The sequence below is a fragment of the Canis lupus genome, chromosome 12, assembly GCF_048164855.1.
Source record: "Canis lupus baileyi chromosome 12, mCanLup2.hap1, whole genome shotgun sequence".
Taxonomy (NCBI): Eukaryota; Metazoa; Chordata; class Mammalia; order Carnivora; family Canidae; genus Canis; species Canis lupus.
Genome location: NC_132849.1, coordinates 39185445 through 39199456, shown reverse-complemented (window position 1 = coordinate 39199456; position 14012 = coordinate 39185445). Strand labels below are relative to the sequence as shown.

Genomic DNA, 14012 nt, shown 5'->3' with positions numbered 1-14012 from the left:
TCTCTCTGTGTCTCTCATGAATAAATAAATAGAATCTTTAAAAAAAAAAATAGAGAAAAGGGAAGTCACAGAATGGGAGACTACACCTTAAATATATATGAGAGACTATATTTGGGTATATCTGATAAAGAACTTATACTCTTAATAATTTGGAGAGCTTCCAAAATTACAAAAAGAAAAGGCAGAAAACCTAAAAGAAAAATAGATGAAAGGTTAGGCTGGTACTTGTATAGGAGGGGATACCTAACTATCCAATAAATGTGAGATGATGATATGTTTCTTAGTTATCAGAAAAGTACAAATGAAGACCTTTAATACACTATGATTACACACCCATCAGAAGGTGTAAAATTCCAAAGACCACCATGCCAAATATTGTCCTGTCATCATTTGTCATAATATAAAGTGACTAGGATAGATAAAATAATGAGACAGTAGAAAGGGTAAGCAAATTATCATCTACTATAAAACGGAACACTATAAGGTAATGAAAGTGAATGGCTACAGCCAACTACATGTAACAGCAGTGATGCATTTCATAACCACAACTAAAATGCCACACATAGTAGACTATCTACACAGCGTGATTCCAATTATATGATGTTCACAATTAGATTGAATCTATAGTGGCTAGAGTTTCATGCTTAGGTAGTAAACTTATAAGCAAAGGAAAGTAAGGAAGTAATGTGTATAAATATCAGGATTATAATTCACTTTGTGGAGAAATTGAAGGTTTGATGAGTAGGCAATGGAATAGGAGCAGTTCTTATGTACAGTGATCTAATTCTTGACCTGCACAGTTATAAGTTTTTGCAGTTCATTAAACTTGTTTTGTGTTTTTTCTCTGTATATGTTACACTTTATAGAGTTTTTTTAAATAACTTTTCATCAATAATGTTAATCTGTTAACTATATGGTAATGAAATTGTCATTCATTTAACAGTTTATCTTATGAAATGTGAAAGATGACATTTTCAGTCATAGATCCATAAAACCAAATTGCAGATCAATTTATGAAAGTATTGTTCATGATTTTTTCCTTAGAAAATATTCCCATTAAAAGAAATGAAAAGGGCAGCCCTGGTGGCGCAGCGGTTTAGCACTGCCTGCAGCTCAGGGTGTGATGCTGGGGGCCCGGGATCAAGTCCCATGTCAGGCTCCCTGCATGGAGCCTGCTTCTCCCTCTGCCTGTGTCTCTGCCTCTCTCTCTCTGTCTCTCATGAATAAATAAATACAAATCTTAAAAAAAAAAAAAAAAGAAATGAAAAATATTAGTATTACTCTTAAATTACCCTTGTAATTAATTATGTAATTAAGATGACCTAATCTTAATTCGAATTAGTTTTGAATGTACATGATATATTTAACGAAAATTCTTTAAAAGGGAGTTTTTGTTATAAAATTAATTTTACGGTCCTCAAAAATAATAATAATCAACCTTTACAGAGTTTGAGGTTAATAAAGCCAGTCGTTCTAAATAATTGCTTCTGTCTCACATCATTTAATATGTCCTCTTTTGCCAAAGAGATTTTTCTACACATCACATTCTGAATAAGAAAGAAATTGAGGATTATTCCTTCTAGAAATAGAAACAGTCTTGCTTACTATAATTGAAAACATGTGACACCATTATAGAATTCTCCTAAGATATGCTTGTACTAGATTCATCCTAAGGGATCTGACTCATATCCCTGTTCCTTTCATTGTTTTCTCTATTTAATTTAGAGTAATTCTGTCATCTTTATCCCATCTTTTACTGAGATTTTAAATTTTTTATTTATTCTAAAATAAAGCATTTGTTCTCATTTTCCCCCTGCCCCTAGCAACTACTAGTTTGTGTTTTGTCTCTGTATTTACCTACTCTGGGTATTTAACGTAAATGGAATGGTACAGTATGTTACCTTTGGTGTCTGTCTTCTTTGACTTAGCATGTTTTTGAGGTTCATCCACAAAGTAGCATGTATCAGTACTTCATTACTTCTTATGGCTGAGTATTTCTAGTGTGTGTGTGTGTGTGTGTGTATCACAATTAGTTTATACATTTATCCTTTGATGAGTATTTGGGTTTTTTTGACCTTTTGGCTATTAAGAAAATCTCACTGTGGACCTATTTATCAGTTTTTGTTTCTTTGGCTATATATCTAGGAATGGATTTGCTGGGTCACATAGTAATCTTTTATTAAATTTTTTGAGCCGTCTTCAGACTATTTTGTTTAGCAGCTAAACTATTTTCATTTGTACTGATAAATGTTTTTGAGGGTAAATAAAACCAAATAGAAATTTTCATATATTATCATATATTTCATATAAAATATTTCATATTTTTTTCTTATAAGCCACAGGTATCAAGCACTCATAACCCTACATCAACAGAAGAACAGCAGCTGTATTGGGCCAAAGGAACTGGCTTTGGAACAGGCTCTACAGCTTCTGGATGGGATGTGGAACAAGCTTTAACCAAACAGAGGCTGGAAGAAGAACATGTTACCTGTCTTCTGCAGGTATGTTTACAAAGTTGATATTTTCAGTGATAACAGTTAAATTTTTTGCATTTGTATAAAATAGTTAATTTTTAAATTTTTGTATTGAGTTTTAAGTATTGACTATCCAACTCATGCTCAGCTATTTCTGTAAAACATTATGTTCCTCGCTCTCAGTACATTTAAGATACCACTATACAAAGATTGTTCTTCTCTACTTGTGACTATAAATTTCTCCCTCTCAGCTTCTTCATGGAGAGGAAAGTGACAAGGGTGAAATTCTCCAATAACTGGATAATGTATACCATTTTAACTTCTTCTAGTCATCTTTTCATCTAAAGTGCTGTATCTGGACTCTTAAAAAAATTACTGATTTATAGCTTCGTTTTTCATATTGTTTTATGACTTTTCTAGAATCAGGCAAGTGAACAAGTATGGAAAGTCCCACAGCACCAATATGAGAAGGGGAGGTGTTTAAATATTAGCTTTAGTCCCTGCATCAACTAATTGACTAAAATAGGTCAAATCTTTGAGCCTTATTTTCTGCAATTCTATAGTGATAGGCACATTCTAGTATGAAATTCTTAAGATCACTCTCAAACTGTAAAGTGGATCTAGTCAATAAAATAATATCAGAATTGCTGCTAAGTTTTTTTTTTTTTTTTTTTAATTGATTTATGATAGTCATACAGAGAGAGAGGGAGAGAGGCAGAGACATAGGCAGAGGGAGAAGAAGCAGGCTCCATGCACCGGGAGCCTGACATGGGATTCGATCCCGGGTCTCCAGGATCGCGCCCTGGGCCAAAGGCAGGCGCCAAACCGCTGCGCCACCCAGGGATCCCTGCTGCTAAGTTTTTAAGTATGTGTTCTTAGCTGGATTATTTTCTGTATGTCTAGCTGTAGTGTACCATCATATTAAAAGCACACCCTTCTCTTTTAAAGATCTGAAGAAAAAAATATCTTGTTTTTAAAAGATAGACATTGACTGACTTGAAAATATAAACTCTTGGTACTCTGAATAACAAAATGTGGACTTTTAAAGTGTGTGAAGCTAAAATCCAACTTAAAGCCAACAATTTTTATTTTTAGGTTCTTGCAAGTTATATAAATCCTGTGAGTGGTGCAATAAATGGAGAGGCCCAGTCATCTCATGAGAGTCGAGTTCAGAACAGTAATGCCCTTCCTTCTGTACTTCTAGAGCTGCTCAGCCAGTCTTGCCTCATCCCAGCTATGTCCTCTTATCTTCGAAATGATTCAGGTAAATTACATTCTCCTTAGTCCTTTGTTAACTTATTTTATAATCTATTAAAATAATAAGATACAATCGAAGTATTTGGTATTAGTCTTCCCCAGTATATGTAGATATGAGATTAATGGATTTATTTCTTAATTATTCTGGAGATACTTAGTTGTTTTTAAGGACTCCTAAATGGATAACTGTGTTGTGACCTGTCCTGGAACACAAAATCAAAGTTTTCATTATCCCTTTGTTTTAACCTCTGAATGTACTTTTTAAAAAAAAGTAACGTATAACTAGAAATAATGGGGCAAAGGCTGGCAGCTTCATGACCATATTCTGAGCTAAATATGGTTGATTGAACTTCTTTGCATTTTAATGTTTGTTTATCTCAAACACTATACAATATCAGATGATGGTAATTTGAAGAAAGGCAGATAAATTATTCTAATCCATAGATACTTAATAATAAGAGTACTAGCTTTTACAAATTCAATAATAAAAGTACTGTAAGTACTTTGCCAGTATGCAACTGATAATTGAAACTAGTTTATTTTTACCTTAGTTGTGAAATTAGTCCCAAGAATTGGTATTCTTTTCCTAAATAATAATTGAAAGTTGTATTTTGTTTACACATATTACCAAGGAAAACAAACAGTTAACATCTCCTTTTAGCCAGGAACTTTTAGTTTTTTATTTTTATTTTCAACAATCTGCTCTGCTTCTTCTGTCTTTATTCATATTCTTACTTATGAAAATAGACATTTACACATTTAAATAGACTATTAAGGAAGACTAAGTAAGAAAAGTAATGGGAATAAGTCTTGAAGTCTATTTGGTGCTTGGAGCAGTTTAATGCATGGTTGGATGAATGGAAAAGGTATTTCTATTTCAAAAGTGGTAGCTGCCCCTTATCTTCTACTATCATGGAGATGATTAGGCTTTAAAAGCATATAATTTTCTAGTTACCTAAAATTTCTTCATAAAAATGTTGAAGTGATAGATTATTTAGGTTGATTTTTTTTCTTTACACTGACCTGTTTCATACGTCACATTCATCTTTTTTTAAAAGTAGGTGTGAAATACACAGTATATTTTTTTTTAAGTAAAATATTTAGAGAGCTATAAGTACTTAAACTGTTGTAGATGTTGATTCTAAAATTTAATATTGGACTGTATAGAGAAATTGAATAGTAGAGTGAGATAAGATTTTTATCTTCTTCCACATTATTAAAATTATTTTATTAATCACTTCACTTTGAAAATTTATATCCTCTCAAAATTTTTAAAATTTGTCTTGTTCTGTAATTCAGTCTTTATATTACACTGAGCTTTTATGTTTATTATGGTTCAGGGTCAAGGAAATCCAGTGTTACCTACTTTTACTGTTTAAAATAATGTATTCATTCATGTAAGGTACATTTTCTGGTAAGTGTATATTAATAAGTAAACTGTGATTTATTAACTTTGGTTTTAGTAACCATGTGGAATTACAGAGACTTTGATACTGTATCTTGGAACTATTTTAGAAATTTAATATGACAAATCAGAGTTTGATCTTTGTGACTATTTACCAGTTAAAAGGTGTGTGTGTGTGTGTGTGTGTGTGTGTGTGTGTGTGTATGTGTTTTAGCCCAGGGTTTAGCTTCATGTGCTTGAATCTGGTACCTTCTTCTGTGATATAATTGGAATTGATATATTCATATTTGAGTGTGGTAACAAATTATTTTGAAATAATACTGTAAGATAAATTAATTAAAAGTGACTTAATTGAGATGAATAGGTCAGATCATTTGGCAGCACGCCTCTTAAATGATGTTTTCGATGATCAGAGAAAATTATTCTTGAGTTTGTGATATATTTTGGTCTTTAGTTTGTGAGAAAAGTATGCTTACGTAGAATATTCTAAATATGAATTGTTTTTTAAGAAAATATAGTTTAATGTTGTATTGGTAAATATGTTACTTATAATCTCTTTTGGTTAAAATGTTTTCTAGAGAGCATTTTAAAATCTAAATCTAAACAAAGTATTTAGTCATTTTTCCTGGAAGTTGGTAAAATTCCAATTTTAGAAAATTAATCTGTAGTCCATTTTCCAGTTTTATCATTTGCTGATAGACTGTTATTTTTTGGCAGTTTTGGGTGGTGGGGTAGGGTAAAGTATCTAGTCTAGAATCGTCTACATTATTTGTCATATTTCTTCTCTTAATCTGAAACAGTTCCCAGCTTTTCTTTGTCTTTCATAATACTGACATTTTTACAGGGTACACCATTTATTTCATAGACTGTCTGGCAAGTTGGTATTTAAGTGTGAGAACAGTGCTAATAATTTCACTTGAGACATTATATTCAAGAGATGGTTTGTTTACATCACCAGCAGGTAATATACAAAAACACAGGTATGATGCAATAGGCTCTTTTAAGAGCTGTAGTCAAGTAGTACACATTTTGTTTCTGTGTTTTTAAACAATAGGCAAACAAGACAAAATATAGAAACATAAAGTAGTGTATGCCCTACTTTTTTCATTGGCCTGCCATTGACTGTTGAATGTGGTTTCTTAACTACCTTCCTACCTCCTTTTTGTCCTTTTGCAGTTCCTAATGTACTAGTTAGGTACTTTGAAATCCTATAACTTTTCTTCTTAATTACTATTAAAGATTGACATGAATACCAGAATTTGCTCCTCCTTGTTTCTTTTCTTTTCTTTTTTCTTTTTTTTTTTTTTTTAAGATTTTATTTACTTATTTATGAGAGACGCAGAGAGAGAGAGAGAGAGAGGCAGAGACACAGGCAGAGGGAGAAGCAGGCTCCATGCAGGGAGCCCAGTGCAGGACTTGATCCTAGGACCCCGAGATCACGACCTGAGCCAAAGGCAGACACTGAACCACTGAGCCACTCAGGCGTCCCTCCTTGTTTCTTTTAATGAAGACTTCAAGTTCTTAGAAGGCTAGCTTTGTAGCAGGTTAGCTATAAATCTGTTTTATTTTGGTGGAAGTTTAAGAATTGGCCAGAAATTTTAAGCAATTAACGATATGCTGGCCATACTGATAAACAGTAATTGCACACAGTGATTGATCTGCACTTTTAACTGTGTACATCTTTGCATCAGAGGTAAAAAGAGAGTACTCGCAGTTGCAAAATTATCACCAGCATGAAGAGTGCATACTGACTACTTAGGGGAAAGGACAACCTGTGTTCCATTATTGAGTTTGTAACAGTTCTATAACTGAGACAGTGATCATGTTCTCCAGAGAGAGGTACTGGCTGTATTTAGTCATGATACCTGTTAAATTTGGTTAATAAGTAATTCTCAACATTTTTACTTATAGCATAGTAATGGCTTTGCATTATTTACCCAGTATGTTATGTTTAGATTAATTTGTAAAATTTAAAAATTACTGGATGCTCTCTTATGAATGTGTATTTATCTGGAGCTTCATACAGACTTATCATTGTTAGGAGAAAATGCTAATATTTCTTTTTCTGTGTGAATTAACTATTTCAGGAGGAATTTTTAATAAACTAATAGCAGTTTTCCTACTATAACCTTTTCATATATTGGCCTCTCTCTTGGACTGAAAATGCATGGAGACGAAGATGTAGAAGCTTGTTATAAGTGAAAGAATGGAGAAATTTTTGGTTTGGTTTGGCAGCATCATAGGGGCAGTATAAGTCTTCATATTTAGCTAAATTAATCAGATTTGTCAAATGTTATAGCATGGTTCCAGTTACTTAAAACAGTTGAATATGTTTGAAGCCTAAAAAGTTCTTTTTATGCTAAGTAAAATAAAGATACCTGTTAAATGGTTTTGTATATTAGATTAACATGAAATCAGTGACATTACTCTGTTGGTCAATTCTGTGTACCAAGCAGTGTTGTGTATGTATTTTTAAATTTTTCTTGAAAGAACTTAATTCAATGAGCTAAATTTATAAGAGAGTTGTTAGAAAAATTATAAAACAGTAAATCTGAAGCCAGAGCTTCAAGGTGGGTAATTGAAACAAGTGAATTAAATGTTTTATTCCAGTATCAATTTTAAAAGAAATCATAAAAACTCTTTAAAAAAGTAGTTAGGTAGATAGGAAAATCTTTGTATAAAGAATATATTCATTTTAACTTCTTTTTCAAATTGCCATGTTATTTTGAAAGCTGTATGACCCTTATAAACAAGAATCATTTTTTCTCAAGCCATGGTTAATTAACATTTATGTTAGTTATGCTCTTTAAGCATGCAGTTTACCCTGCTGGCCACTAGATGGGGATCCTATTTCATTGCTAGCAATATTGGTTTAAAAAAACGTTAATGAATGTAGAATGTTACTTTTAGGGTTCCTCACCCTTACGTTGTCTTGGTGCCATTTTGGAAAATGACATGCTCCTATTTTCAGAAAGCAGCATCATTAAGCACATTAAATTACTTGCCATTAATTATCAAAGTGTAATAAAATCTCTACCATTTTAGTGCTGGTTTCATAGCATGGAGGTAAATATAGTTTCAGAAAGGAAAATTTGAATTTTCCTGTTCAGTCCCTGCCAATTTACAGATGAGGAAGGGACAAATGACAAAAATAAAATCCAAAGAAATTTATTCATTTCTCCAGGCTTAACTGTTTAGCAGTAATTTGGCCGTTATTAAACTCATAAATTAAAAAAAATTTTTTTAAGGATTTTGTTTATTTGAGAAAGAAAAAGAGCAGGGCCCAAGGGGAGGGACAGAGGCAGAGAATCTTAAGCATTGGAGCTGACATCTCCATATCAAGACCCCAAGATCATGACTTGAGCCTAAACCAAGTTAGACCCTTAACTGACTGACTGTATGACCCAGGTGCCCCACAAATTTTCAAATTTTGAAGCAAGATATAAATGTTTTTTTTCAGTATGGAAAAGAGAAGTAAATAAACATGCTGTGTTAGAAACAGGTAGAAATGAGAAGACAAGCACAGGACTTTTTTGTTGGGTACATTATAGAGTACCTACCAACTTGTCTAGTTATCTTAGCTAAATGATATATATTTGTATTAAAATTTTTTCATCTTCACAGTATTGGTTTGGTAGTTCCATAGCTAGCTAAAGTGGGACAAAACCCATTACTGCAAGCTGTATTACACCATCTGATTTCCCTCACACTGGATTTTCCATGTGTAGAATTCTTATTGTATATTATCTTTGGTTATATTTCTCAAAAAGTCAACTCAAGTTTAATTTCATGAGTTATCCTATTTGAAAATACAGTTAATTTTGTTATGGCAAATGTCTTAATTTAAATATGACCACATTCTTTAAAACCTGAAGTTATTACTAAAAAGTTAATTTAATATACAATTGTACAAATAAAGTAAATGTACAATCTTCTCTTCCTACCCCCAACCCTGTACCCATCTTTTTGGTCTTAAAGGCAGCAAATTCAGGAGGGCCTATTGTTCTTTGGGAGCTTGGAGATTAAATTAGGGTTGTACCATGAAAAGCTATTAGTTTGGGATGCCTGGGTGGCTCAGTGGTTGAGTGTCTGCCTTTGGCTCAGGATGTTATCCCAGGATCTGGGATCGAGTCCCACATCGAGCTCCCTGCAAGGAGCCTGCTTCTCACTCTGCCTATGTCTCTGCTTCTCTCTCTCTCTCTCTCTCTCTCTCTGTCTCTCTCTGTCTCTCATGAATAAGTAAATCTTTAAAAAAGAAGAAAAGCTATTGGTTTATCAATAGAAAATATGTAAATCATCATTTTTGAAAAGTTATTTTGTTGATATACATTGCCTGGGAACAAATAAGTAGAAATTATTGAGCCATTATGACATAGTACTTAACTTTATATCTTAACAGTTTTCTTGGTAATAGTTTTTCGAAATTTTTGAGTTGTATTATGTATGTTTCTTTGCACTATTTTAATAAACAGTCTATCAGTAAAGGGTTAAAATTTTAAAAGATTCTTCTGCTAAGTAGAGTTGCATGTCATTTGGTTTTTAATCCCAAATTGTGTTATAATATGGCCCCGGTTTTCTTGAAAATTAGATGAGGAGGGCAACCCGGGTGGCTCAGTGGTTTAGCACCGCCTTCAGCCCAGGGCGTGATCCTGGAGACCTGGGATTGAGTCTCACGTTGGGCTCCCTGCATGGAGCCTGCTTCTCCCTCTGCCTGTGTCTCTGCCCCCGCCCTCCCTTCTCTATCTCTATGTCTATGTCTATGTCTATCTCTATTTCTATCTCTCAAGAATAAATAAAATATTTAAAAAGAAAAAAAAAAGAATTAAATGAGGAGTACAAAAATATTTGGTCTGCTTGCCTGCATTTAGTGTATTTATTTCTACAGAAGATTCAAAAACAAGATACTGCCAGGACCTATCTACCATTTCATTCTTGGTAAAAGAGTACAGGGTGCCATATTTTGATCATGTTAGTATTCACTTGGAGTGTCTTGCTCATAGGCGTTCATCAACAAATGTTCCTTTTATCTGGAATTCTTACATTTATCAAGGCATATATGGGAATATATTTCCTTGGTATAGAATACATCACTCTGTTAAATAATAGTAAATTTTAAAGGAGGGGGACTTGGTTGCTTTAATTAAAATTTAAATGGGCTTCCATTTGATATGATTTGTACAATTTTGTATGGATAAAATATCTGCAATGTCAGAGATCCCTTCTTTGATTAACCAAAGTAAAGTGATCTTTCCCTTCCTATTAGTTGCCAGTGTATCTAATGCTTGTATTTTTACTTCTTCCATTGTAGTCCCATTATAGTATAAATTTGCTTAATGTAATTCTACCTAACCAACTTTCCAAATGAAATATAACTCTCCAATTCTTCTATAAACAACTTGACTTGTATGTGTATATTTCTCTTCTCAATAATTAAATTGTAAATCTATTAAAAGTTGTGTTTGCTTTCAAATGTATGCTGCTTGTATTGCTATTATATGATTAAATATTACACGAACTAGATGTTTATATGATAAATAGAGGAATACTTTAAAAAAAACATAATAAAGGAATTGGCTAAAACAGTTAATTAGGTTTACATTGAGAAACTATAAAATATTTCAGAGAGAAAGAGAGGAAAAAACGAGATCCCTGGTGGAATGCCCCTCTCGCTGGAATAGAACAAGTTGGCCCTGACTTGTGTAAAAAACATACGTACCTTGATCTTCTGCTGGCAGTCTTTGATACTTTGATGTGTGTTTCTCTGTATTTATTTTTCTTGTCTAGTTGCTGACTGAACTGCCAACTTGCGTCACAGTTCACAATATCTAGGTATATTAGTAGAGAAAGTCAACACATGAATCCCCAAAACAATTTGTTGGCTAAGGTTTGGTTGAGGAGTCTAAACTCAATAAATTAAATAATTGGAAAATTGCAAGGAAGATTAAATATTATATATGAATTATTAGGTGCAGAAGTTATTTTTATCAATATATTTGTATGGAACTCATTGATATTTCCATTATAGCACTTATATATGATAGAGTTAGTGCTAACTGTATGAAATTCATAGCTCTGCTGTAAAACACCTTCTAATTGTTTCTAATGGATAAATATGATGCTTACTTAAGATGTCCTTTCAGTAATTTCATTTGCGAGAATCTTAAATGCAGAGCTATGTTTTGTTTTTAATATGTAATACCAAAGAATAGTTTTTGAAAAGTTTATGTAGTTATGTTGTAATGAGAATTTAAGGATATTCTGGTTAAAAAAAATTAGTCTTTTCTGTACCTAATGTTAATTTCAGCCTTTTTCCTTTAACTGTATTTTACTCAAGTATAATTTCTAAAGTTTCATCTTCTAGAGGAGGAAATACAGTTTAGTTAGGAAGGATTTTGTAAAAATCAAATTTATCAGATCTGTACAAAAAAATTGACTATTTTTGTTGAAGAACTGTCTTTTAAATAAATTCGTTTACCAATTATATTAAATTTGTTATGTGATTATCTTTCAAGATAGGCACATTTATCACCTTACTTTGTGGGTTTGTTAATTGCAAATAAGTAGGGATTAAATTTTAGTATTCAAATACTTGAAAGGATATATAATTCACAGAGAAATAATTTAAGGATCTCTGATTGCTTTGTTTTTGTATATGTGTCATAGGGAATGATTTTATGTTTCAAGTTAGGCAAAATAAGGAGATAAATTCCTTAACTGAAAATTAAATATTTGAATAATGAATTTGTTTAGTTTTCACATTAGTTTTAAGTTCACTTAAATCAACATTCTATAAACAAATATTTTACTAGATTGAGTTGAGGTTTTTACACTTTGGGTGAACTTCTATTTTGTTTTTGTTTTTTATTACTGAAATTCAGTAGAGAAAGCCAACACATACTGAAGATTGATCAGGAAAAAACTGGATGCTTTTTCCATGTAGCGTTAATGTAATCTTACAGTTGCATACCAAAAAAATCATTATAAAGCATGCATTTCTTTTGGGATATATATAAATCCAAAAGAAGATGTCATTTTGAAAATATTCAGTGTTTATTAATGCTGACTAATATTTTCTGTATATTTTGTTCATCTTCTTTCCCATTCTGACTAAATTTTCCTATCCTATATTAGGTAGATTGTTAGTTGGCTTAAAGAAAACATACATTTAAATGCAACTGGTTGTAAATAAAATGTATTCAATATGTATATTTAGAATAACGTGTGTGGCATTTTTGCTTTTGTGTCTTGTTTGTTTTTAAGATTTGATTTTCAAGTAATCTTTACACCCGATGTGGGGCTTGAACTCCTAACCCTGAGATCAAGAGTTGCATGCTCCACCTACTAAGCCAAGCCAGCCAGGTGTCCCTTGTGTCTTGTTTATATTACCAAATCTTGTATGTTTTCTGGCACTAAATCTTTGTTGTTTATATTTATTGCTGCGCTTAGAGCAAGGCACTTACCCTAGAATGTGTGTCATAATCTTCAGGAAATGTACTTTTAAGGGATCTGCTTAGAAATCATTCTTGTGACAGCTGTATATTTCCTGATGCAGCCCCAGGCTGCATGAAAAAAACCACCAGAGCGTTACATAGACATACACAAAAACAATTAACAAGAGATGAAGTGCCGTCCCAGTAATGCCTAATATGGCCAAAATAGACCCTTCTTTTTCTCCTTTTCTTTTTTTTAACGTCTTTTGTTACAGTAATGACAGAACATCTCTTGGTCTAGAAAAAAAGAAAACTATGAAACAGATCTCTAGGAAAGATATCTTTCAACATAGAAAAATAGTAAATAAATTTACCATATTTTCCTTGGATAATTTTTCAGTAGGCATTTCTATTTTAGTCTGTTGACATGATGCAAAATGATAGATGAGTTATTTTAGTAGAACTTCAAATCTATTACCATTTTAACAGTTCAACAGAATAGAAAATGTAATGAAAAGGCAAATATCAGATTCTGCCATTTATATATTATCCTGTATTTAGTAGCTATAAATTTATTTTTGAGTTTTTTATGTATATGTAAACTGACATATTTAATGTGAATTATTGTCATTTTGTCTGATATCCACATATAATCACATTTTAACGAAATTACTAAATGTCAGTGTTTTCAAATAAAAGATGTTTTCCTTACTCTTCACTGCATCAGGAATAAAGTGTTATCAGATATCCTGCTTTAGTTCATGGTAGTGATGAATGGATCTTATTGTGGAGAGCTTCTATTTGTATTCAGAGAAAAAGAAGTGAAAAAAATTTGAATAGGCTTCATACTGAAGATGGCAAATGTTTTCAAGTCATCCAGAGGGAGGAGTCTTCTCCATTAGGAATCCATAGTAAATTTCACTGTAACTATTCTGTATAAATTGATAGCTTCTGCCAGGAATAAGCAAATGATAAATGTGTTTCATTTTTTTTCTTAGAATTACTTTAGCTTTTATACATGCTGAACGTATACAAGCTTCACACACACGCAAAAATGTTAACATTTATGGTTATTTCTTAGGAATTTTTTGTCTGATGAATCTTAAAACTCTTCTGTTTCTTTTGAGTCATTTGAATGTCTTTTTCTCTGTTAAAATATAGTTTTAGGGACACCTGGGTGGCTCAGTGGTTGAGCATCTGCCTTCAGCTCAGGGTGTGACCCCCAGGCCCAGGGATCGAGTCCCTCATTGGGCTCCCTGTGAGGAGCCTGCTCTCCCTCTATGTCTCTGCCTCTATATGTCTCTCATGAATAAATAAATAAAACCTTTAAATATATATATATATATATAGTTTCAAGTATAGAAAATGAGAATTTTACTCTAGTACTAGTTACAACTTTTATTTTTTAATTTAATTTTTAAGATGTTATTTATTTATTCATGAGAG

The 14012-nt window shown here is 32.3% G+C and overlaps 1 protein-coding gene across 19 annotated transcripts in view; it reads left to right on the top strand.

Annotated features, from left to right (window-relative positions):
• Positions 1 to 14012, top strand: part of BIRC6 (baculoviral IAP repeat containing 6) — a 230898-nt gene that overhangs the window by 157572 nt on the left and 59314 nt on the right. For 18 of the 19 annotated variants that reach the window (XR_012004549.1, XM_072770594.1, XM_072770588.1 and 15 more), the window contains 2 exons: positions 2337 to 2501; positions 3570 to 3738. Coding sequence is in view for 18 of the 19 variants with exons in the window: in XM_072770594.1 (XP_072626695.1) it covers positions 2337 to 2501; positions 3570 to 3738 (334 nt within the window). In the remaining variant the exon portion in view is untranslated. The remainder of the gene's footprint in view (positions 1 to 2336; positions 2502 to 3569; positions 3739 to 14012) is intronic. The other variant, XM_072770579.1, reaches the window with a different exon arrangement.